General features: G+C 37.8%; 1 protein-coding gene across 2 annotated transcripts in view; it reads right to left on the bottom strand.

Annotated features, from left to right (window-relative positions):
- Positions 1 to 17,150, bottom strand: part of LRRK2 (leucine rich repeat kinase 2) — a 244,910-nt gene extending 227,760 nt beyond the window's left edge. For both annotated transcript variants that reach the window (XM_069099462.1, XM_069099463.1), the window contains exons 1-3: positions 16,785 to 17,150; positions 16,435 to 16,520; positions 10,741 to 10,850 (exon numbers count right to left, since the gene is read on the bottom strand). In XM_069099462.1, the coding sequence (XP_068955563.1) occupies positions 10,741 to 10,850; positions 16,435 to 16,520; positions 16,785 to 16,938 (350 nt within the window). In that variant the 5' untranslated portion in view covers positions 16,939 to 17,150. The remainder of the gene's footprint in view (positions 1 to 10,740; positions 10,851 to 16,434; positions 16,521 to 16,784) is intronic.
- Positions 17,151 to 23,432: the final 6,282 nt, after the last annotated feature.

Genomic DNA, 23,432 nt, shown 5'->3' with positions numbered 1-23,432 from the left:
CTTCCTCTCCTGTTTCTGGTAAAATTTAATTTTTCTATGTTGCTCTTGATTTACAGAAACTAGTGATGTGAGATTATTGACTGGTTAAGTTTTTGGTATAGTCTGAGCTCTTAGTGTAATAATAAAATGGCAGTTACTATCTTGGTATCACTGATTTAGTGAATGACAAGCAGTAACTAATCAACAGGTCCTTGCATAATTTTGATCTCACTACTATGCCCCTTAAGTTATTGGAAGTCATTTTGTTTAATAACACAAAACAATGGTAACATGTACACAGCAATCTTTTAAAATTGTTTATAATTTTATTAATTAATTATATCCATTTATTTAATTATTTATATACACATAAACAGCTTAATATCAACATAAATAGAGGTAGCATAACATAGTGGATTAAGTATTGAGCTAGAGTGGAGCCAAGATAGCAGATTACAGGCAGAAAACAGCTAAACTATTCATATTCCTCTCTAAATAACTTTGAAATAACTTCTCAAATCACATTTTGGAGCAGTAGAGCCAACAAAAGGTCAGAGTGATACACTTTTCCAGCCTCAGACAAATTAGGAGGTTGGTGGGAGAGGTCTGTGACACTGGGGCGGGAGCCATGCTGAAGTAAAGCAGCAGCAACAGCAGTGGGCCATGCAAGCAGCAGGTTTGGGAGCTCTTAGCCCAAAGATGGTAAGAGGGGGTAAGAGGGGTTGGACAACAGGTCAGAAAGAGATTATAGGGGACCCTTTGCTAGCACTGGGAGAAGCTGGTACTGACCAGCAACTCTATTGCCCACACACAGTTCTGAGTTACAGAGAAGAGCACTTGTGGTCATTGACAGGGGAATAATGGGGGCCTCAGTTGCAAGGCAGAGGGGAGCACTAACACTTGTAGCTGAAGGGGAACAATGACCATCCTGGAAAAAGAACACAAACCAAGAGCAACAAAACCAAGAACACAAAAAAGCACAAACCAAGAAAACAATGATAACACCTCTCCCAAGATGACAGCACCATAGAAGCACTGAAAGTTTGCAGACATCACACACTAGCTCTGAAAACAGCAGTAGTGACTCCCCAACATCAGGTGAGCAGATCACAACTTTTAAGATAAAGTTCATAATCAAGAAATTGGCTGGAAAAACAAGGTAACAGCAACAAAAACAAAGACATAAATTCAGAACAATACAACAATGTGAAAACAGCTACAAGCAAAGTCTCAAAAAAAATGCTAACTGAATCCAAGCCCAACAAAAATTTATGGAAGAGTTAAAGGGTTAAGAGTGATACATGAACAATTTCAAAAAGGAATGAGAGTGATGCAAGAAAATTATGAAAAGAGAATTGACAACTTGGTAAAAGAGGTGTGCACCTGCATACACACAGACATACATACACACTGAAGAAAATTACACCTTAAAAAATAGAAATGGCCAAATGGTAAAAGAATTTCCAAAATTCACTGAAGAAAAGAACTCCTTAAAAAGCAGAACTGACCAAATGGAAAAGGAGGTACAAAAGTTCACTGAAGAAAATAATACATTGAAAATTAGAATTGGGCAAGTACCAGCTTATGATTCCATGAGACATCGAGAAACAATAAAACAAAGTCAAAAGAAATGAAAATGAAAAAATAGAAGAAAATGTGAATCATCACATTAGAAAAACAGCTGAGCTGGAAAACAGATTGAGAGATAATTCAAGAATAATTAGACTACCTGAAAGACATGATCAAAAAAGAGAGCCTAGCCATCGTCTTTCAAGAAACTATCCAGGCGGAGAAAGCATTTAATCACCATAACTGTCCCATATTTACCTCCAAACAAACATAAAATATCCTGGAACCATAGGGTAAAATAGACATTGAAAGAATCTACTGATCACCTCAGAAAAGAGAATCCAAAATAAAACCTCCAAGGAACATTATAAAAAATTAGAGAACTATCAGGTCAAGGAAAAGGTACTACAAATGACCAGAAAGAAAAAAATTTAAATATCTGGGAGCCACAATCAGGATTACAAATGATTTAGCATATGCAACATTAAAGAATCAGAAGTCATAAAACATGATATTACAAAACGCAAAGAAGATAGGATTATAACCAAAAATCACTTACCTGGCAAACCTAAGCATAATACCTCAAGGAAAAAAATAGTCATTCAATGAAATAGAAGGATTTCAAGGTTTCATAAGGAAAAGATCAGAATTAACTAAGGAATCTGAACCAAAAAAGCATAAAATGAGTAAAAAGGGAAAAGAAAATATAAAGGATTCCATGGGGATGGACTGCATTCCTCTGTGAGAAGATGATTCTTGTAATTCTCAAAAATTGCACTACTAATAGTAGAGCTAGAAGAAATAGATGTGTAAAAGGTGAATTTGAGGAAATGATAAAAAATAATCATGGAATGAGAAAGAGGAGTACACTGGGTACAGAAGGAAGGCAGATGTAGAATGGGGTAAATTATTTCAAATCGAGAAGCATGAAAAAACCTACTACACTGGAGAGAAAGATAGGAGGGTAGGTGACAAGTATCTCTTGAAACTTACTCTCATCAGTATTGGCTCAAAAAGGGAATAATATACACAATCAGTTGAATATAGAAATCTAACTTACCCAACATGAAAGTAGGGAGAAAATTAAGTAAGTGGAAGGGGACTAACAGAAGAGAAGGGAGACTGGGGGAGGCAGTAGACAGAAGCAAAATACTGGTGAGGAGGGAAAGAGTGAAAGAAGAGAGAGGACAAATCTGAGGAAAATAGGATGAAGGGAAATACATAGTTAGTAATCATAAATGTGAATGTGAATGAGATGAATTGCCCATAAAATGTAAGCAGATGTTGTTTACAAGAAATACACTTCAAGTTGAGAGACAAACATACAGAGTAAAGATAAGGGGCTGGAGAAGAATAATCCCTATGAAGGTTTAAAATCCTTCTATTTCATTGAATGAACTTGACAGAATAGTTTTGTAATTTGGCTATAATGTTTCTTGGAGTTTGTAATTTGGGATTTCTTTCCGGAAGGGATCAGTAGATTCTTTCAATGGCTATTTTGCCTTCTAGATCTAGGATATCAGGGCAGTTTTCCTTGATAATTTCTTGAAAGATGCTATCCAGGTCCTCCTTTTTATTATGGCTTTCAGAGAGTCCAATGATTCTGACATTGTCTCTCTTGGATTTATTTCCCAGGTGAGTTATTTTTCTAAGGAGCTATTTTACATTTCCATCTATTTTTTTTCATTCTTTTGAATTTATATGATTAATTCTTGATGTTTCATAGCATCATTAGCTTCCACTAGCCCTATACTAAATTATAGGAAGTTGTTTACCTCAATTAGTTTTTGTACTTCCTTCTCCATTTTCAGTAGATTTTTTTATAAACTTTTCCATCTGGCCAATTCTATTTTTTAAACATAGGAATAAATGGAGTCTTCCTTAAAATGATAGGTAGCATCTATCTAAAACCATCAACAAGCATTAATGTAATAGGGGTAAGCTAGAAGCATTTCAGATAAGTTCAGGGTGAAACAAGGATATCCATTATCATCACTATTATTCAATAAGATACAAGAAATGTTAGCTTTAGCAATAAGAGAAGAAAAAGGAATCAAATGAATTAGAATAGGCAAAGAAGAAACAAAGCTGTCACTCTTTGCAGATGATATGATGATATACTTAGAGAAGCCTAGAGAATCAAGTAAAAAATTACTTGAAATAATAAACAAATTTATCAAAGTTACAGGATATAAAATAAGCCCACATAAATCATATTACTAACAAAGCCCAACAACAAGAGATAAAAATTGCATAGATTAACAGGAGAGGAAGTAAAATACTAAATAGCCTATTTTCAGAAAAAGAAAATGAACAAGCTATCAATGAATTCCCTAAGATAAAATCCCCAGGGCCAGATAGGTTTACAAGTGAAATCTACCAAATATTTAAAGAACAATTAATTCTAATACTATCTAAATTATTTGTGAGGTGGCAGCCGGGTAGCACAGCGAGTAAGAGCATTGGCCCCAGTGTCAGGATGACCTGGGGATCGAATCCCGGGCTCAGACACTTAGCACCCACCCAGAAACACCTGGCTGTGTAGCCTTGAGCAAGCTACTTAACCCCAATTGCTTAAAAAAAATTTATAAGAATACAAGTCATTCCGCAATTCATAAATTGTCAAAGGATATGAACAGGCAGTTTTCAAATGAAACAATTAAAGATATCTACAATCATTTTTAAAAGTGCTCTAAATCACTACTGATCAAAGAAATGCAAATTGAAACAACACATCAGACTGCCTAACATGACAAAACAGGAAAATGATAAATGTTGGAAAAGATGTGGGAAATGCATTATTGGTGAAGTTGTAAACTGATCCAACCATTCTAAAGAGCAATTTGGAACTATGTCCAAAGAGCTATAAAACTGTGCATATATTTTGATCCAACTATACCACTTCTAGGGCTGTATGCCAAAAACATCATAAAAATGGGACAAGGACCCGCATGTACAAAAATATTTATAGCAGCTCTTTTGGTGGTGGCAAAGAATTGAAAATTGAGGGGATGCCCATCAGCTGGGGAATGACTGAACAAGTTGTGGTATATGAATGTAATGGAATACTATTATTCCATAAGAAATGGTGAGCAGGCAGATTTCAGAAAAACCTGGAGAGACTTACATGAACTAATGTTGAGTGAAATGAGAGGAACCCAAAGACTAATGTATATATTAATAGCAACATTGTTCAATGACCAACTTTGATAGACTTAGCTCTTCTCAGCAATGTAATGATCTAAGGGCAATTCCAAAGACTAAAGATGAAAAATGTGATCCACATCCAGAGAAAGAACTATGAACTCTGAAGGCAGATTGAAGCATACTATTTCCTCTTTTTTTGTTAGTTTTTTCTTTCTTGTGGTTCTTCCCTTTGGTTCTGATTCTTCTTTACAACATGACTAATGTGGAAATATGTTTAATATGATTGCACGTATATAGCCTATATTAGATTGCATACCCTTTTGGGTAGAGGGAAGTGAAGAGAGAGGGAAAAATTTAGAACTCAAAATCTTATAAAAGCGAATGTTGAAAACTAAAAATTATTGTTTAAATAATAATGACAAAAAGTTGTCTCAACATGTAATTGAGGAAATAATTAAATATAATTTGTAAAATAATTTTTTAAAAAAAGAAATTATCAAGAAATCTGCCCTGATGTATTAAATCCAGCGGATAAAATAGAAATTGAAAAATTTGCCAATCAAGAGAACTCCAAATTGAAAGCTCCCAAGAATATTAAAGCCAAATTCTAGAATTCTCAGGTCAAGGAGAAAATATTGCAAGAAGACAGAAGTAAAGCAATTTAAATATCATGAAGTCACAGGATTAAACAAAACTTAGCAGCTTCCATGTTAAAGGAGTAGAGTGCTTGAATACTACAAACAAACATATGATATTCTGGAAGGCAAAGGAGCTAGGAATAACCTATCCAGCAAAACTAAGGAAAATCCTTCAGGAAAAAAGATGGACATTCAATTAAAGTGAGGATTTCCAGGCATTCCTGATGAAATGATCAGCACTAAAGAGAAAATCTGACATTCAAACACATCATAACTGTGAATATGAATGGGATGAATTTGCCCATAAAATGGAAGCAGATAGCAGACTGAAATCAGAAACCAGAATCCAATTTACAAGAGACACCTTAAAACAGAGAGACACATGCAGAGTACAAATAAAGGGGTATATTACATCTATTATGCTTCAGCAGAAGGGAAAAAGACTGTGGTAACAATCATGATTTAAGACAAAGCAAAAGCAAAAATAAACCTAATTAAAGGAGATAATTACAGGGAAACTACATTTTGCTAAAAAGATACCATAGATAATAAAGTAATATAAAAAATGTTTACAGCAAGTTTCTTAAATAAACACATTTCTCAAATGTTTAGGGAACTGAGTCAAATTTATAAAAGAAGTGTCATTCCCCAACTAATAAATTGTCAAAGGATATGACAGGCAGTTTCCAGAAGAAATCAAATCTATCTTGTCATATGAAAAAAATGCTCTAAATCACAATTAACTAGAGAAAAGCAAAGTAAAATACTTTGAGGTAGTACTTCAGACCTATCCAATATAACAAATACTGGAGAGTGTAAGGTACACTAACATACTGTTGTTAGAGTTGTGAACTGGTCCAACCATTCTGGAAAACAATTTGGAGTTATGCCCAATGGCTATAAAACCATGCAAATCTTTCGGCCCAGCAATACCACTAGTAGGTCTGTACCCAAAGGATCAAAGAAAACAAGAAAAAGACCTATATGAACAAAAATATTTGTAGATTTTTTTATGGCAACAAAGAATTAGAAACTGAGGTGATGCTCATCAATTGGGGAGTGACTGAACAAGCTGTAGTGTATGATTGTAATAGAGAATTATTGTGCTAAAAGAAATGGTAAGGGAAGGTAGTTTCAGAAAAAAATAAGATGGCAAGTGAAGTGAGAAGAATTGGGAAATCATGGCACATAACAACAGCTAAATGTAAATTCAAGGCTGGGCTACTCAGGTCAATACAGTAATCTAAGACAATGCCAAAGAACTCATGATGAAAAATGCTATCCATATCCAAAGAGAGAACTTATTAACTCCGAGAACAAATTGAAGTATAATGTTCTTGCTTTTTTATTTTTATTTTTTGCAATATGGATAATATGGAAATATTTTTGCATGGTTTTGATGAGATTTAAATAGAATAGCCAATGAGAAGTTCATTATCTCAAGTACCACTTAAAGTTAGTTTAGGAGACAATGAGATTCAAATAGGCTGATCAATGAAATATAGAAACTAACAATATAATAATAAGTAATGCCCTAAACTCCCTGGTTACCTCATCTCCCCACCCATAGCAGGTTTTATTCTGTAAGAATCTCTAGCCTTTCTCAGAGGGTGTCCCTGTTAAGGGCAATCTCCTTTAGTGGATGTCTCCCCTAAGGACCCATCTCCCTTAAGTTGGAGTCTCTCTTCAGCTGCATCTCTCTTCCAGAGCAAAGGAGCCTGCTTGGTGTGGTGTATTACTCCAATAAATGCCTTTACTTGATCTGGAGACAGCCTGATTGAATTCTTTCAAGATGTCTTTGCATATCAACATTTTGAGGTGGCCCTGAACTTCAACATTTCCACATGAATAACTGATAACATTTTTCTTACCTTCACAACTGAGGGGGAGTGATTTGGAGAGAGGAAGTGAATTTGAAACTCAAATTTTTTTTAATGTTAAAAATAAATAAAAAATGAATTGAGCAGGCAGAGGGATTGAGCTAGGAGTCAGAAGGACTTGATTCAAATTTCAACTCTAACAAAACTGTTAACTAAGTAATTCTGATCAAATAATTTAACCTTTATCTCAGGCAACTTCCTAGGACTTATCTAGTTTTATAAACAGGTTGTATTCTACACTGGTGAAGAATTTCCCCATTGGGAATTCAGTTCTCTGACAAAATCACTGATCTTTGGAGTATTCAAATAATGCCAAGATAAATAATATGCACTATAAATATCATTGTATTATTGATATATAGCTTCTGAAATCTTTTGAGGATCATAAAAAAAATCTAGGAGAGTTTGGTATGTAGAAGAGATGGTTGAAAAGCATAAGTACTGTGTATTTTGGGACACATCTTCCCAGAAAAAATAACCACTGAGACCAAAGAAACAGACCCCACAGAGGTATAAAAGAGACCCTCATGTTGTATTTTATCCCCCCCCCACCCCACCACTTACTGGAAACAACAGAATGAACCAGACTGACTTGAAGGAGGCCTACACTAGAGATTTACCAATAGTATAAGAGTATTCTAATAATATTAACCACACAAAAATAAGTTTTACCACTGGAACAGACCTGATCTTTAACAACTCCTGACTCCAAGGCATGTACACTACTGAGACAAATAGAGCCTGAGGGACAAAGTTTCTGAGTAATTAATAATCAATTTATTAATTAGGCTAGCAAATAAGCAATAAATTGATGGTCAGTAACCAAAGACAAAACCATGAAGACCACTGAATGCTTTGGAAAATCTTTGGAAAAGTGGCTGCCCCAGACAGACAGGAATCAACCCTGATTGGTGAACTTTCAAATGAGGAGATGGGTTGAAAGCCTTCAGCTCCTCCTTCAGAGAACTTGGCTTGACCATGGGACTCAGCAGCTGGACAGAGGAGTCCATCTCCACCCAGACCACTCCAAGTTGAACAAGGGGGGGGGGGGGGAGGTGGGTTTCTAGGTTGAGAACTGAATGCTTTAAGGCTTGAATTCTTCTAGACTAGATTCTGTTTACACTTTAATCAAAAGTAAACTCTCCTAGTGGTGGGGTACATGACAAGAATGAGGAGCATATTACTGGAGGATTAGGCCAATCTCAGCATTAGCCCTGTACTTAAGAAACTGTCTGATGTACAAGGACTGGACCCTAAATGAGGAAATAGAAAGGGGGGAAAACCCTCAATCTTGAATTTGCTTATTACTATAATAGAAAAATAATTACTTCTCTCACTACTCCCATTTCCTTTCTGCCACTGAAGGCTACTGATTTGCTATGTACTTTAAGTAAGCCTAAAAAATTACAAAAACTTTTATATAATCTGTACCCTAAAAAGCTGAAGGCCCCAGCAATCTTCCTTAAAAAATTCATAAATTCCTTTTTAAATTTCAATTTAGCTACTCATTTTTTTATCCATCAGTCTTATGGCCTCATGGTAGATGAAATTCTTTCAGAGTTCTCTTGAAACTCAGGCTAGGAAATTCCTTCAACAGTATGGGAAATTCTCTCCACTAATATAGATCAATGGTAACTCTATAACTTAGTCTTAAAGAATTGTCTGATCACTTATCTATTGTGACTTAGTACATGTAAATGGAAAGACCTGAACCCAAGTCTTCATGATTCCAAGAGAAGCCCTCTTTCCATCACATTTACTTTTATTATGAGGTCACTACTAATTATAAAATGTAAATAAAATATATTGTCAGAAAATATGATATTCTGTGAAAATCTATGAGCTAAGAAATATGGATAATTAATACAAATTTACAACTAAATGTTGTGAACTATAGAATAAATTATATTTTTCACCGAAGTCCCACTGCAGTGTCTCAGTGTGACATGGAGGTGACCAAGGGATTTCAGAGGCTATGCCAAGTGGAGCCCACCAAGTCTGGCAGATATTACCTAGCAGGAACATTCTCAAGCACACGGTTGGCAGTGGAGGGCTACCCAAAGAAGAGGAGCAACAATTAATGAAGAGTATCTACTAAGGTGTGAAAGTATTTCAATCTGTATCCATAAAGGGAACATCCATGCTAAAGAAGTCACAGATCCGAAAGGTTACTACAGTATTAATTATAAATTGTACACAAACTATGACATCTACCAGAATCACTGGATACCATCACAGGATAGTAGTATCCTATCTTTCTTCGTTATCATAGAAAAAAGGATAACTGAAATGTAAGGAATGCATAATGTTAACCAGAAAAGACAAAAGCCAAGGCGCTAACAAAATCATACAGAAAGGAATTCCCCTAGAACACATCTCTGTCTGTAGAAACTTTTTGTTGTTTTCTCAACTACATTCAAGGAAGTGGTCTCATCTATGAAGTCATAATGTTGTAAACTGCAAAAGCACAGCTGGTGAAATTACTATCAAGCACTGGGAAGTAATTTCCTCTTTTTTTTTTTAAGCAGTAGTTTAAACTACCTAATATTTACTGCTTAAGGAAGGAAAAGCAGAGTTTAAGTTAATACATTACTAAACTCACTGCCTGGTTCCTATATTTTTGTAGAACTATTCTATATTAGTTATTTTGTCAAAAAAAAAAAAGAGGACCTTGTTTAAAGTTTTAACTTTCTGTTCTCTGAGAATACAGAATTTAAGAGCCACTCTAACCTGTCAAGACTTTTTGAGTCATGACTCTATCATCTACTATAGTAATTACTTGGTCTACCTACCTCTCATGAATCTCAAGGACTGAATTAAATAATATTCATAAAAGTGAATTAAAATAGAGGATAAGTTTTACAGGTGTGATCATTCCACTGATATAGTTCACAACCTTTCTACACATTAAGAGATAGTATTCTTGTGTTGCTGTGGACAAAAATATTCATCATATGATAGCCAATACTCTGGATGATAAATTTTTCCAATCTTAGCCAGTTTAGGCCTCAGATAACAAACGGATAATCTATAATGGGGACCATACTTAATGATTTCTCTGTTTGATAAGACCTGCTAAATTTGGCAGCCTCCTCTAACATAAGCTTCTTTTTTTTTAATTTTATGTTTATTTTTAGTTTACAACATCCATTTCCACAAGATTTCGAGTTACAAATTTTCTCCCTGTCTTTCCCCTGCCCACCACCCCAAAACAGCTATCCCACTGAATACACCCTCCCCCTATCTGCTCTCTCCTATATCCTCCCCATCCCCCTCCAACTTTCTGGTAGGGCAAGATCTAACATAAACTTCAAGACATCAAAGCCAGTTCTCAGCCCATGATGAATCACTGGAAAAGGAATAAAGTTCTATATACAGGTAAAATATTATTTTATATAGCATAATAAATATATCTTCAAGATATCTTTGCTCTTTCATAAGAATCTAAAAAATATAAATCTAAAGATGCTTGATTTGTGTATCTAAGTGAAAATATAACTGCTTTTTTGCATAAAATTAATACTTACTGGTGAACACCAAGCACTTCCCAATCCTTTCCAACATCCTGGGGACCCATTAAGTTTTGCATTATATCAGGACAAATTTCTGTCAGTTTACAAAGAAGTGACCAGCCCACCTGAAAAGTAATAAAGGCAAATATATGTTTGTTTACAGATATTAGTTAAACATCTATTAAATTAAAATGTATTCTTTCTTATCAAAACTGATCAATGTGAACATAATAAATGAAACAATTTTTCAAAATTAAACTATACAATGAAATTCTACTGAGAAGTATCAACGGGCAATAAAGTAGCTTTCTACAAAAACATACACACAAAAAATAAAAACCCAACTAAAAACATTGTAATACAAGAAAGGCAGTGTAAGTCAAGCAAAAAGAATTATTGAGTGCTTGTTATGTGCCAGCCAGCAGGTTTGTTTGTTTTTTGTTTTTGTTTTTGCTTTTTTGGAGCAGGGAAGGCAGGGCAATTGAGGTTAAGTAACTTGCCCAAGGTCACATGGCTAGTAACTGTTAAGTATCTGAGGCTGGATTTGAACTCAGGTCCTCCTGACTCCAGGACTAGTGCTCTATTGACTGTGCCACCTAGCTGCCCCAAGTATCATAATTCTAATGGAGGAAATAACATGTATATTTAAGATATGTAAGATCATCTAAAAGTATTAGTGGTTATAGAGACCAAGCTTTGAGCTAAACCCTAAGTGAAGCTGGGGAAAAAAGAAGACTGAGATGATCAAGCACAAGTCCATCAAGAGATTAGCTAAGATTGTGCATGTTAAATGACTGACTGGCATACCAATGTCAAAGCTTAACAGGAAAAGCATACTTGGAATAATTAATAATTATGCAATGCCAGTATGGATGTAAAATGGATGACAACAGATATAGCTATTCAAACAAAAACCCACATATGAAACAGAGGGTTCATCTCCAAAGGGTAGCTATGGAAAGATTAATAACCCTTCCTCAAAAACCAGGATGATTAATAGATGTTTCCAGAGCATTCAATAAAGAGGTTTTTAGAAATAACAAAATCGCCTTTGCAATTAATTAGTAGACTTTGCCTCAGAGTGGCTGAGATCCAAAAGTAGAATTGTTCTGGGATAGGACTGACTCAGGTCAGACTCCTGGCAAATTTAGGTTGGATTCTGGAATAAGTTGAAGTACTCATCCAACCATGAACAAAAAAGAGTTTTATTTATCCACAGCAGGAGACAGATATTCAACAAGAAGAGGAATTGAGTCTTTAGTCCTGAGCCAACTCTGGAAGAATGTTTCAAAACATTTTAAGAAACTAGCCAAATCTGAATGGATGGAGTAACCCGGGTTAGGTTATTGTTTCCACTATATTCCATCCTTTAGAAAGCCAAGCTCCTTAAAGGCCTTCTAGAGAACTTTCCACCATGACTTTAGGGGTATAACTAGTCACTCCAATATTCAAGAAGCCTGTCAGAAGAGACAAACTAAAACAAAAATACACTAAAAATAAAACAAAACAAAACAAAACAATGCAAGAGTTCTTTTAAGGACCAAGTCCCAGGGCTAAATAATCAGGTCCATGTATGGGTGATGTCAGATATTTGCAGTTCACAGTGGGTCTCTTGATGTAAAAAGGTAAACATAAGTAGGACAATTTATACAATAACAACATTATAAATGCAAACAATTTTAGAAGACTTAGAAAATTTGATTAACGCAATGACCCAACCACAATTCCAGAAGATTCATGACGAAACATGCTATTCACTTCTAGACAGAAAGGACTCAGAGGGCAGACTGAGGCATATTTTTTTTTGGACATGGTTTGAAAAAGATATTTGTTTTGCTTAACTATTTACCTTTGTTAGAAATTTTGTTTTTCTTGCTTTCTCGATGTGGGAAGAGAAGAAGGGGGTAGAAAGGAGAGAATTTAGAACTGGAAACAAAACTGAATTTTTAAAGAAGAGTTGCCTAAAGCACTTGAATGGTTGAGTAACTTGGCCATGGTCATATAACCAGTATCTGTCAGAGGTGTGCCTTAAACCTAAGTATTCCTGGCATTAAGGCCAGGTCTCCATCAACTACACCACAGCTATTTCTAATGTATACTTCTCTTAAAATTATAAATAAGGCACATAGTCGGTGCTTAATAAATATTTATTGACTGACTACTGCTATAACACATTATGATTTATAAAGCACTTTTCTCACAACCGATCTGAGTTAAATAACACAGATATTCCCCAATTTAGAGACAAGAAACAGCTAACATCAGAATCTGATTTTAAATCTATGCTTCTTAAGTCCCAAGTCCAGTGCTTTTTTTATTACTTTACACTTTGTTGAATTTTAGAGACAGAAGGTCTTTAAGTGGCCACATTCAAAAAAGAATGCCTTTACCACATACCCAATAAGTGGTCATGCAGTCTCTGCCTGAAGACCTTTGCAGCAGAGTAACCTACTACCTTTTGAGGTGGTCAATTCCAATTTTGAACAGCTCTAATTATTAAAAAAAAAATTATTCTGGTACTCACTCTAAATTTGCCTCCTGGCTACATCTACCTATTACTCCTGGCTTTTCTTCTAAAGTCAAACAGAACAAATCTAATCCCTCTTCTACATGACAGCTCTTCAAATACACATCCTAAACCACCCTTATCCCCCATTTTCTCTTATCCAGGCTCAATATTCCTAGGTCCTTCAATCAGTCCTCATGTGACATGAACTCCAGGCTCCACCATTCTGGCTGAGCTTAACTGAACTCTAGTTTATCAATGTCCTTCCAAAACTGTGGTGCCCAGAACATAACACAAAACTCCAGGTGTGATCAAGGACTATGACTGCCTTCCATATACACTTTGGCATGACAAAAAAAAAAAAAAACAGTGAAAAATTCTATCATTCTATGAACCTGCCTGCATCAGTTTTCTCAACTGTAAAATGACAATAACAACAGCACCTACCTTCCAAGATTGTTGTGAAGATCTGAGGAGATAATATTTGTAAAGCCTTTAGCACAGTGTCTAGCACCACTATCATTAGTGGTAGTGGTGGTACTACAACTACCACCACCACCACCACCCCACCACACCACCACCACAACTACTACTACTCTAAAAGGCTGCTTTCCTTTTTAAAATGAGGTGCTGTGAATTTTATTCACCAAATGATAAACTGTTAAACTTTAAGTCAGGCTTCTATTGCCCTGAACACTGGCAGTGTTACACCTTCTTTTGAGTGCCTTTATCATAGAACCCATCAGACATTCCTGTCCTGGAGGATACAATACAATTCTGAGCTACCTCAGAAAGATATGGGTACAAATACTAAGCTGTCCCTGATCTGAAGTGTATCCAGGAGGCTAGAAGGGTTCGAGATATATACTAGGGGTGCAATCTAACAATGCCTATGGACCATACAGATACAATCCAGCCTACGCCAACCTGTTTATAGCAGATGCTTCGTACCATCAATTACCTTAGTCCTAACCCAAATATTAATTGGAGAAGGGAAATATCGGTCACCTAATAAACACAAACTTATTTAAATAAAAAAAGATAACATGTCTTAAGGAGGGAATAACATACACACTCAATAGGGTATCTTATCCTACAGAAAAATAAGGGGGTAGAGGATAGGAGGGGGGATTGAAGGGAGGGCAGATTAGGGTAGAGGGTAGTTAGAAGCAAACATTTTTGAAAAGGGATGGGGTCAAAGGAGAAAATAGAATAAGTAGAGGGCTGGAACAGGATGGAGGGAAATATAGTTAGTCTTTCACAATTATGGAAATGATTTGGATAACTACACATGTACAACCTATATTGAATTGCTTATCTTCCCAGTGGGGGCAAGTGGAGGGAAGAAGGGAAAAAATCTGGAACTCAAAGTTTTAAAAACAAATGTTTAAAAAAAATACTTTTTTTAATGCAACTGGCAAATAAGATATACAGGCACTAGGGTATAGAAATACATCTTGCCCTACTAGAAAGCTAGGGGAGTAATAGGGGAGGAGATAAGAGAGAACAGATTGGGGGAAGGGGCATTCAGTAGGCTTTCCATCTTGGAGTGGGATAGGGGAAAGATGGGGAGAAAAAATTGAAGCTCAAAATCTTGTGGAAATAATAAAAAAAATAAATCTTTCTTAAAAAGATAACATGCAAGGTCTTTAAAACATAACAAAATCAAAAACATTTCTATAACTACCAAAGGACATGGACTATATATATATAAATTAAGTTCAGTTTCCTTCAGTCACCTAACTATCCTGAGGATGAAAAAACTGATTTCCTTTTGCAAATGCATGAAAAGCCTGTCTACTTGTACACAGCTCAATTTATACTTTTAAAACTCTATCATTATAGAGGCTATTTTGACTATAAATCACATTTTCAGCTGTCATAACACTTAAATTTTAATAAATGTAGCATGCCTCACTCAACACAGCAAATTCCTGTGGTTCCTATGGCAGATTACAGAAATTTTACTATTGTATATTAGTTTCATTTTATTTTAACTTGATCATAAAACACAAATGAAATATAACTTTGGGTGGGGTAAGACATCAAAGCATTCATTAGATAACTGCAAAGCTAACTGAGCTAGTGGATGGCTACGTAGAAGAGTAGCAATAAGGGATATTACTGAGTCCAACATATAAGTATGACAAACTGGATCTGGAGTCAGAGGCCTTGGTCTAGAACCCTCCCTCTAATATCAATATCTGAGTGACCTAGATCAAATCAGTTAACCTTTGTGACTCAGTTTCCTAACTAGTAATATGAACTGCATTTGATAACTCCTGAGATTACTTCCAGATTACTTCTTCAGAAGACCAATAAGATCTTCTGAACAGTACTAAGAAAAAATTTATATCCCGAATGAGGGTCTTAACAATATAGCTATTATTTTAATTTAGTTTCACATTTTTAAGCACTTAGAGGCAGCTAGGTGGTTAGGCTAGAGTTCTAGGCCTGAAATCAGGAACACCAGAGTTCAAATATGACCTCAGGCACTTACTAACAGTATGACCTAAAACAAGCAACTTAATCTCTATTTGCCTTAATCCACTGGAGGAGGAAATAAATGGCAAACAACTCCAGTATTTTTGCCCACCCCCACCCCCAAGAACAAAAAAAACCATATACGGTCCACAGGATCAGAAGGAGTCAGGAGTCAAAAGGGACTGAACAACAACAAAGCACCTACAAAGTAAAAGACACTATATCGTTGTTGGAAATGAAAAGATAAAAAGGAGCTTCCATTATATAACACAAGTAATAAATGTTGCTAAATATTTTAGTGGTTATTTGAGCTACAGTACTACACTTTGAACCACAATAAATGGTTAAATGCTTATATTTAGACATTCATCTCCCACCTCACATAATCTTCAATCCCTCAATACCCCACCCTGTTTTCCACCGCATTCGCTCCCTCCACTAAAGATTCCAGTACAATTGTCATCTGTCAATGTCTTTTATGCTATTATGCAAAGGCTAGTTCAGTATGAGTCACTATCCTTTCCGTTAAAAAAAAAATACATTCAAAAAACATTTAACAACCTCTCCATTTTAAAAATCACAGCAAGCACAGAGAGTATCCTTAATAGTAAGACCAAGCATATAAAGGGTTCATCAGAACAGTTTCTCCCAAGAACTTTGAGTTTAAAACATGTCTTTCCAAACAGGAAAGGAAAAAGATAAAGTGAAGTGTGTTTTACCTGTTGCACACCTGCGACTCTCATGTAAGAATCCAAAACAAGCAGCAAAGGCATATGGATATTTTTGCCTTGAAATAACTTAGAAGCTGGAGAAGAAAACAAAGGAAAACTATTATTATTCACCGTAGCTTTTTAAATCAGAAGAATAAAAGAAAATAAGTGAAAGCAAGCACTTTTCGTTTTCAATGCCTTTCCTAACAGCGATCTCTGCTCCTCGAAAAGTTTGAGTTAATGCAGAAAACTATCTCCAATGAGTTTCCTTCGAAGAGCCCATGATTTCATGGATGTGGATATAGTCTTTCCATTGCTATATTTGCCCCAAGTTTATAAAACAAAAAATAAAGGATTACCGTGCTCAGAGTACGTTAACATCAGCATATCCTCTAGTATCTGGATCAGGGTTTCTATCTGTTTTCCCTCCTGGACATTTTGCAGCCTAACTATCAACTTCTTCAGGGTTTCCTCTTCTTCTTCTTCAACCCCGAGGCTGCAACTACTGGCCATGACAGTCACCCACTCCTTCCCGAGGCCCTCCCGTGGCCCTAACCCTGAGGCGGAGTGCTCCAAGACCAGACCCGGGGAAAGCTGACCCAGCGGATTCCGGAAAGTCCCCGAAGCAGGCACGCTCAATGGCTTTGGCCTGTTTGGGAAAACAGCCACTACCCCGCCCTTCCTGCAGAGTCCTCCTACCGCCCCACCCCCGGGCCGGAAAATGAACTCAATGCAAACTTCGGAAGGAGGAGATAAGAGGCAGCCCCAAGAAGCTGCGAACCCAGAATCTCCTAACCTCTGTGGTAAATCCAAAATTGCTAGGACTACAGCACCAGTCGGGCCTGGATTCTGGCCCCCAGGAGTACTGACCAGCCCAGAGACCAGGGCAGAGGGACTCCAATTGGCTGAATTTAAAGGATTAAGGATTTACCTGGACCTAGCCAGAAGAGCGGAGGAATTAGGGTTAGAAAGCAGAGATTGTTAAAGGGTAGTGAGTGACAACCTGTAGAGCGACTAGGAGAGGAAGCCCTCAAGAGCCAGTATGGTTTAAATCAGGAAACCTGGGAAAGAAAAGCATGGCAACTTAGTTTTTTCTTTAGAAACAGAAAGTCGGGGCGGCTAGGTGGCGCAGTGAATAGACCACCGGCCCTGGAGTCCGGAGGACCTGAGTTCATCAGACACTTAATACAAAACTAGCCTCGTGACCTTGGGCAAGTCTTAACCGCAATTGCCCTACCTTCCCCCCTCCCAAAAGCAGAAAGTCAAGGTTTTGTTAGAAAAGGCATTGTCTCTTCAAGGGAAACTTTGGGATTTACCTGATTGGATTTGAGCATTGGAGGAGGCATTTGAAAAGACAATGTTAAATTCTCCACAGAAGCCCAGAGATATTTCCTGAAATACAGATATTGACAAATATATTGGAGATACAGACAAATGTGACAATTGCATCCCATCTAATTCTAGCTGAGGACAGGTAAGGGATGCTGCATTAATATAAAGAAAAGTTCTCTTTCTCCTTCTCTCTGGATTCCTCCCTCTACTACAGTGCCATCTAGCTGCCCATGTACACATATATGTATATATTATCTGCAGAACTGTTTAGACATATGTCCATCATCTATTAATGGTGTACCCCACTTGGGTAAATAAACTACAGTTTACTTGTGTGTATTATGTGCTGGTTTATTTAGGCAATAGCTAATAAGGACCCTAAAAATTCTCTCAAGACAGGCCCAGAGGAGTCTCTGGCTTTCTTATTTTTGGAGTTGTTCTTTCCCCCATTCTGTTATTCTTCTGCTGTAGGAACTCCTAGCATTGGCATATCTCTCTATGTCATGCTAGCCAGCAACCCTTGTTTGACATCCTGACTAGCCTTGGTGGCTGGTTTTCTACCTATGTTCACTGGCTTTAAGACCTACTGCCAGCCATAGGTATAGGCCAAGAATCACAACAAAATCCAAGTGAAAAAATTGCAGTCTCATCCAAATTAAAAAGAAAAACAAAAAAACCCAAACTGAGGCATTTCTTTTACACAGTGATTACCATCCCAAAATTCCAGAGTCATTCCTTTGTTTTCATTCTCTCGTTGTTGTGGTTTCTTCATCCCAAAGGTTGGCTTTTTCCTTAAACAATTATAAAATTGAGGACCCTCGTGTTCAGGTAATGCCAGGATTTAAATCCCAAAGTTTCCCTCGAAGAGACAATGCCTTTTCTAAAAAACCTTGCCTTTCTGTTTTTTGGAGGGAGGAAGGTAGGCTTTAAGACCTACTGCCAGCCATAGTTATGACATTCAGTGTAACATACCCCACTAGAAGTTGCTAGTATTTCACAATTCAGCTAAGAGTATGACAAAAATAAAAAGCCTAAGAGAGTTTCTGGGTAAAAAAACAATTTATTAATTAGGCTAACTGATAATCAATAAATTGATAGTTGGTCATTTCTCTCAGTAACCAAAGAAACTTAATGGTGACACTAAATGCCTTAAATATTTTTTGAAAGGGACTGTCTCTGACCAGAGAAATCAACCCTGATTGGTAAAATCCTTCTAAGGTGGGCTAAACTTTTTCAGCTCCTCCTACTGAGAATATGGCTTAATCATGAGACTTAGCCTTCTCCAGCAATCCGGACAGAGGAAGCCATTTCTACCCAGACCACTCTGTTTGGTTTTCTTCTTTATGAATTGGGTTACCCTAAACTATAATGGAGGAGTGCAAGGGCATAGGTTTAATGCTTTAGGGCTGGAATCTACCTAGATTAGGTTCTGTTTACACTTTAGATAGAAGTAAGTTCTCCTAGTTGTATGTATTCAAACCAGTTGACTAGGGAGCCTCCCTGTGGAGAAGCAGCATCTCCAAGTTCAGCAATTGAATACCCTATGAACCTCTGTCTCAGCCCACAAGAAAGACCCCTTCCCACAAAAATGATATGCAATAAACAAGCTGACCAGGCCTGTGCAGCTCAGATAGTTTCTACTGCCCAGTGAATCCATGCTTGCATAGGCCACAATAATGAGAAAATTATGAAGCAGTGAGCCCATGAGAGAGAACTACACAGCCCATAGTGAATTAAGTCATGCCCCCAAATACTTCGAAACTTGTCAGTTCTGAAGATACATCCTAAATCCCCTGCCCAGGAAAATCCCATGAGGGGTATGGGCCAACACCTCTTGACAAATTGACTGTATAAGGCCATTACCATGATAAAGAGTTCTCTGTATACTCCGATGACTGTAAATACCTATACAGAGTATAGGGTGACCAACCTGATGGAGACACTGAATGCCATCATCAAAGACCTGGAAAAGGAAAGCTGCCTCTGGCTAGGACACCAAACTAGAGTCTTATTGAGTAGGGGGTATTACATAGTCAGATCTGTCCTTTAGGAAAATCACTTTGGGGACTGAATGGAGAAGATGGATTGAAGTGGAAAGGTTATGACAGTGATGACAACGAGCGACCCATTGCAATAGTCCAGATGTAAGTGATGAGGGCCAGCACCAAGGTGGTGGCATTATCAAAAGATAGAAGGAGGTGTATTTTAGAGGTGTTTCAAAGGTGAATTCAATAGACCCGAGACCGTGAGGGGTCAAGAAGGATGCCTAGGTTGTAAGCCTGGGGGACTGAAAGAATGGTGGTACACTTGACAATAAAAGGGAAATATACAAGGGGAGAGGATTTAGGGACTTCCATTTTGGACAAGTGGAGTTTCAGATATCCTTTGAAGATCTAGTTTGAGATGTCTGAAAGGCAGTAGGAGATGTGATATTAGAGATCAGCAGAAAGGTTAGGGCTGAATAAGTAGATTTGAGAATCATCAGCACAGAGATGATAATTAAACCCATGGGAGCTGATAATAACATCAAATGAAATAGTACAGAGGGCAAAGAGAAAAGGACCTAGGACAAAAAAAAGGGTGTTGTGGGACATCCACGACCTGAATAAGAATCCTGTAAAGGAAACTAAAAGAAGCAGTCTGATGAGGAGGACGAGAAGCAGGAGAAAGTGGTGTCCTGAAAACCTAGAGGGAAGTTTGTATCAAGAAGAAGAGGCTAATTGGTACTATTAAAGGCTGCAGAAAGGTCGAAGAGGGGGCGGCTAGATGACAAAATGAATAGATCACCAGCCCTGGAGTCAGGAGGACCTAAGTTCAAACTCCAGCCTCAGACACTTAACACAAAAACTAGCTGAGGGTTGGCAGAGTCAAGATGACAGAGTAGAAGCAGGACCTCCCCTTGGCTCCGGCTTCCACCTTCCCCAATCCATGTAATAAGGGGATTCTAAACAAACTTTGGAGCTTCAGAACCCACAAAAAGACACAGAGAAGCTAACCTCCACTAAGGACAGCCCAGCAGGCCAGCAGGAATCAACCAGCGCAATGCTCTGGTAGCCAAGCCCAGTGCCACACCAAGGCTTTAGGCCCAGGGCAGGCCTGACCAGCCACTGGCTGGAGGGACTCCAGATCAGCAGCAGCTGTGGCCATTTCGAGATTTATCAACACATAGATTCAAAGGACAAAGTGAGAGGTCAGTGCAGTCTGGACTTTGGGACCCAGTAAGTGGGAGTACATGGCTTTTGCCCCCGGGGGCCAGCACAGCCAGCCAGTGCCACATGGCAGCTTCAGCTCCTGGCCTGCAGAATGTAGGGGGACCAAGCACTAGTCTGAGGGATAATCTCTCTTTCTTTAACCTGCTTGGATCTGGATTGCAGTCTAGGGTGGAGGTCCTGGGGTGTAGCAGCAAGCACCCCAAGCGTTCTCAGGGTGTCTGCCAACACAGGTTCTTGGATCTGCTTTGATAAAAGAAAGCAACTCAAAATGGGTTAACAAGCTTACTTTAATCAGTCAAACATGTATCATTTACCTAGTTCAGGGGAAAGAGGTCAGCACCCTGAACTTCAGAATATACAGACAGAATTATCAAGACAGAAAGAGATCAAGTAGACAGATTTCCAAACTGTCCAACCATTACATCCATACCCAATCAACATCTGGGTTTTTCAAAGTCGGGGGAGATCTGGATAACAGCTTCCCAGAATCCAGATCAAATCACAGAACACTTCTCAAAGTGAGCCCCAAAACAAAGCTACACAGCAGGGCTTATATAGCCTTCTCCTGGCTCAGAGAATGTAACAACCTTATTGACCCACTGGCCAATCAAAAAGTATCTACTGAAAAACAAGCCTCCCACCCCAGGCTTCAGGTACACTTTAGCCTAGGGGCAGGGAAGATCTTCCAAATTTGCATTCCCATTACATGGGGTGTGTGTCCAGCTTGCCAAAGCATGTGGAGGCCTCAGAGAGGGCACCCATCTAATACCTCCAGCAGCTGAGAAAACCCCAGCATTTGGGATGAAATCTCCCCTGTCTGGTGGCAGAGTCCTACTGTGGCAAAAAGCCCAGGGGTCAAGTGACTGAGGGGAGACATGATCAGGCAAAGAAAACAAAGCAGACAGAAGATTCCAACATTAGACTCCTATTTTGGGGACAAAAAGGAGCAAAGCATGGAACAGGAGGAAGACAGTGAAGTCAGAACTCCTACACCAAAAGCTTCAAAGGAAAATATGAGCTGGTTACAGGCCATAGAGTACCTTAAGAAGCAGATAAGAGAAGTGGAGGAAAAATTGGGAAGAGAAATGAGAACAATGCAAGAAAATTACTAAATAAGAGTCAACAGCCTGACTGAGGAAAATAACACCTTAAAAAATAGCCTAACTCAAATGGCAAAAGAGGCTCAAAAAGGCAATGAGGAGAAGAATGCCTTAAAAAGCCGAATTTGCCAGATGGAAAGAGCGTCTCAAAAGCTCACTGAGGAGAATCATTGCTTCAGAATTAGATTGGAGCAAATGGAAGCTAGTGACTTTATGAGAAATTAAGATGCTGTTAAACAGATCCAAACAAATGAAAGAATAGAAGGCAATGTGAAATATCTCATGGGAAAAACCACTGACCTGGAAAATAGATCCAGGAGAGATAATTTAAAAATTAATGGACTACCTGAAAGCCATGATCAAAGAAAGAACCTAGAAATCATCCTCCAGGAAGTTCTCAAAGAAAACTGCCCTGATGTTTTAGAACCAGAGGGCAAAATAGAGTTTGAAAGAATCCACTGATCACCTCCTGACAAAGATCCCCAAAAGAATACTCCTAGGAATATTATAGCCAGGTTCTGGAATTCCCAGATTAAGGAGAGAATATTACAAGCAGCCAGGAAGAAACAATTTGAATATTGTGGAAACACAATCAGGATAACACAGGATCTGGCAGCTTCTACACTGAGGGATCAAAGGGCTTGGAATATGATATTCTGGAGGTCAGAGGAGCTGGTATTAAAACCAAGAGTCACCTATACAGCAAAACTGAGTATCATGTTTCAGGGGAAAATATGGTCATTCAGTGGAATAGAGGACTTTCAAGCATTCTTGATGAAAAAACTAGAGTCGAATAGAAAATTTGACATTCAGATACAAGAAGCAAGAGAAGCATGAGAAGGTAAACAGGGAAAAGAAATCATAAGGAATTTATCAAAGTTGAACTATTAACATCCCTACATGGAAAAACAATAATTGTAACTGATGAATCTTTTCTCAGTAGTTGAAGGGAATAGAAATATGTGTGTGTGTCTATATATGAGGGTATATGAGCATTTAAATACATATGTGAATGTGTGTACATATGTTTACAGGTATACATAGATAGAAGGCACAGGACCAATTTAACAGGAAGGGATGATACTTAAAAGGTGAAATTAAGAGGTGAGAGGAATATAATGAGAGGAGATGGGGAGAGACAGAATGGGGTAAAGTATCTCATATAGAAGAGGCAAGGGAAAATGGTTACAATGAAGGGGAAGAATAGAAAGGCAAAAGGGAATGGGTCAACCTTATTCCCATTGAATTTGGCTTGAGGAGGGAATGAAATACACACTAAATAGGGTATCTCACTCTCCAGGAGAATAGGGGGGGAAGGGGATGAGAGGGGGAATGATGGAAGGGAGAACAGGTGGGGGGGGGG

Source organism: Petaurus breviceps, unplaced genomic scaffold (genome assembly GCF_028583685.1).
Source record: "Petaurus breviceps papuanus isolate PSGF00001 unplaced genomic scaffold, PetGlider_PUasm1.0 379, whole genome shotgun sequence".
Taxonomy (NCBI): Eukaryota; Metazoa; Chordata; class Mammalia; order Diprotodontia; family Petauridae; genus Petaurus; species Petaurus breviceps.
Note: the sequence above shows the minus strand (reverse complement) of the source record. Positions and strands in the feature narration are given on the sequence as shown.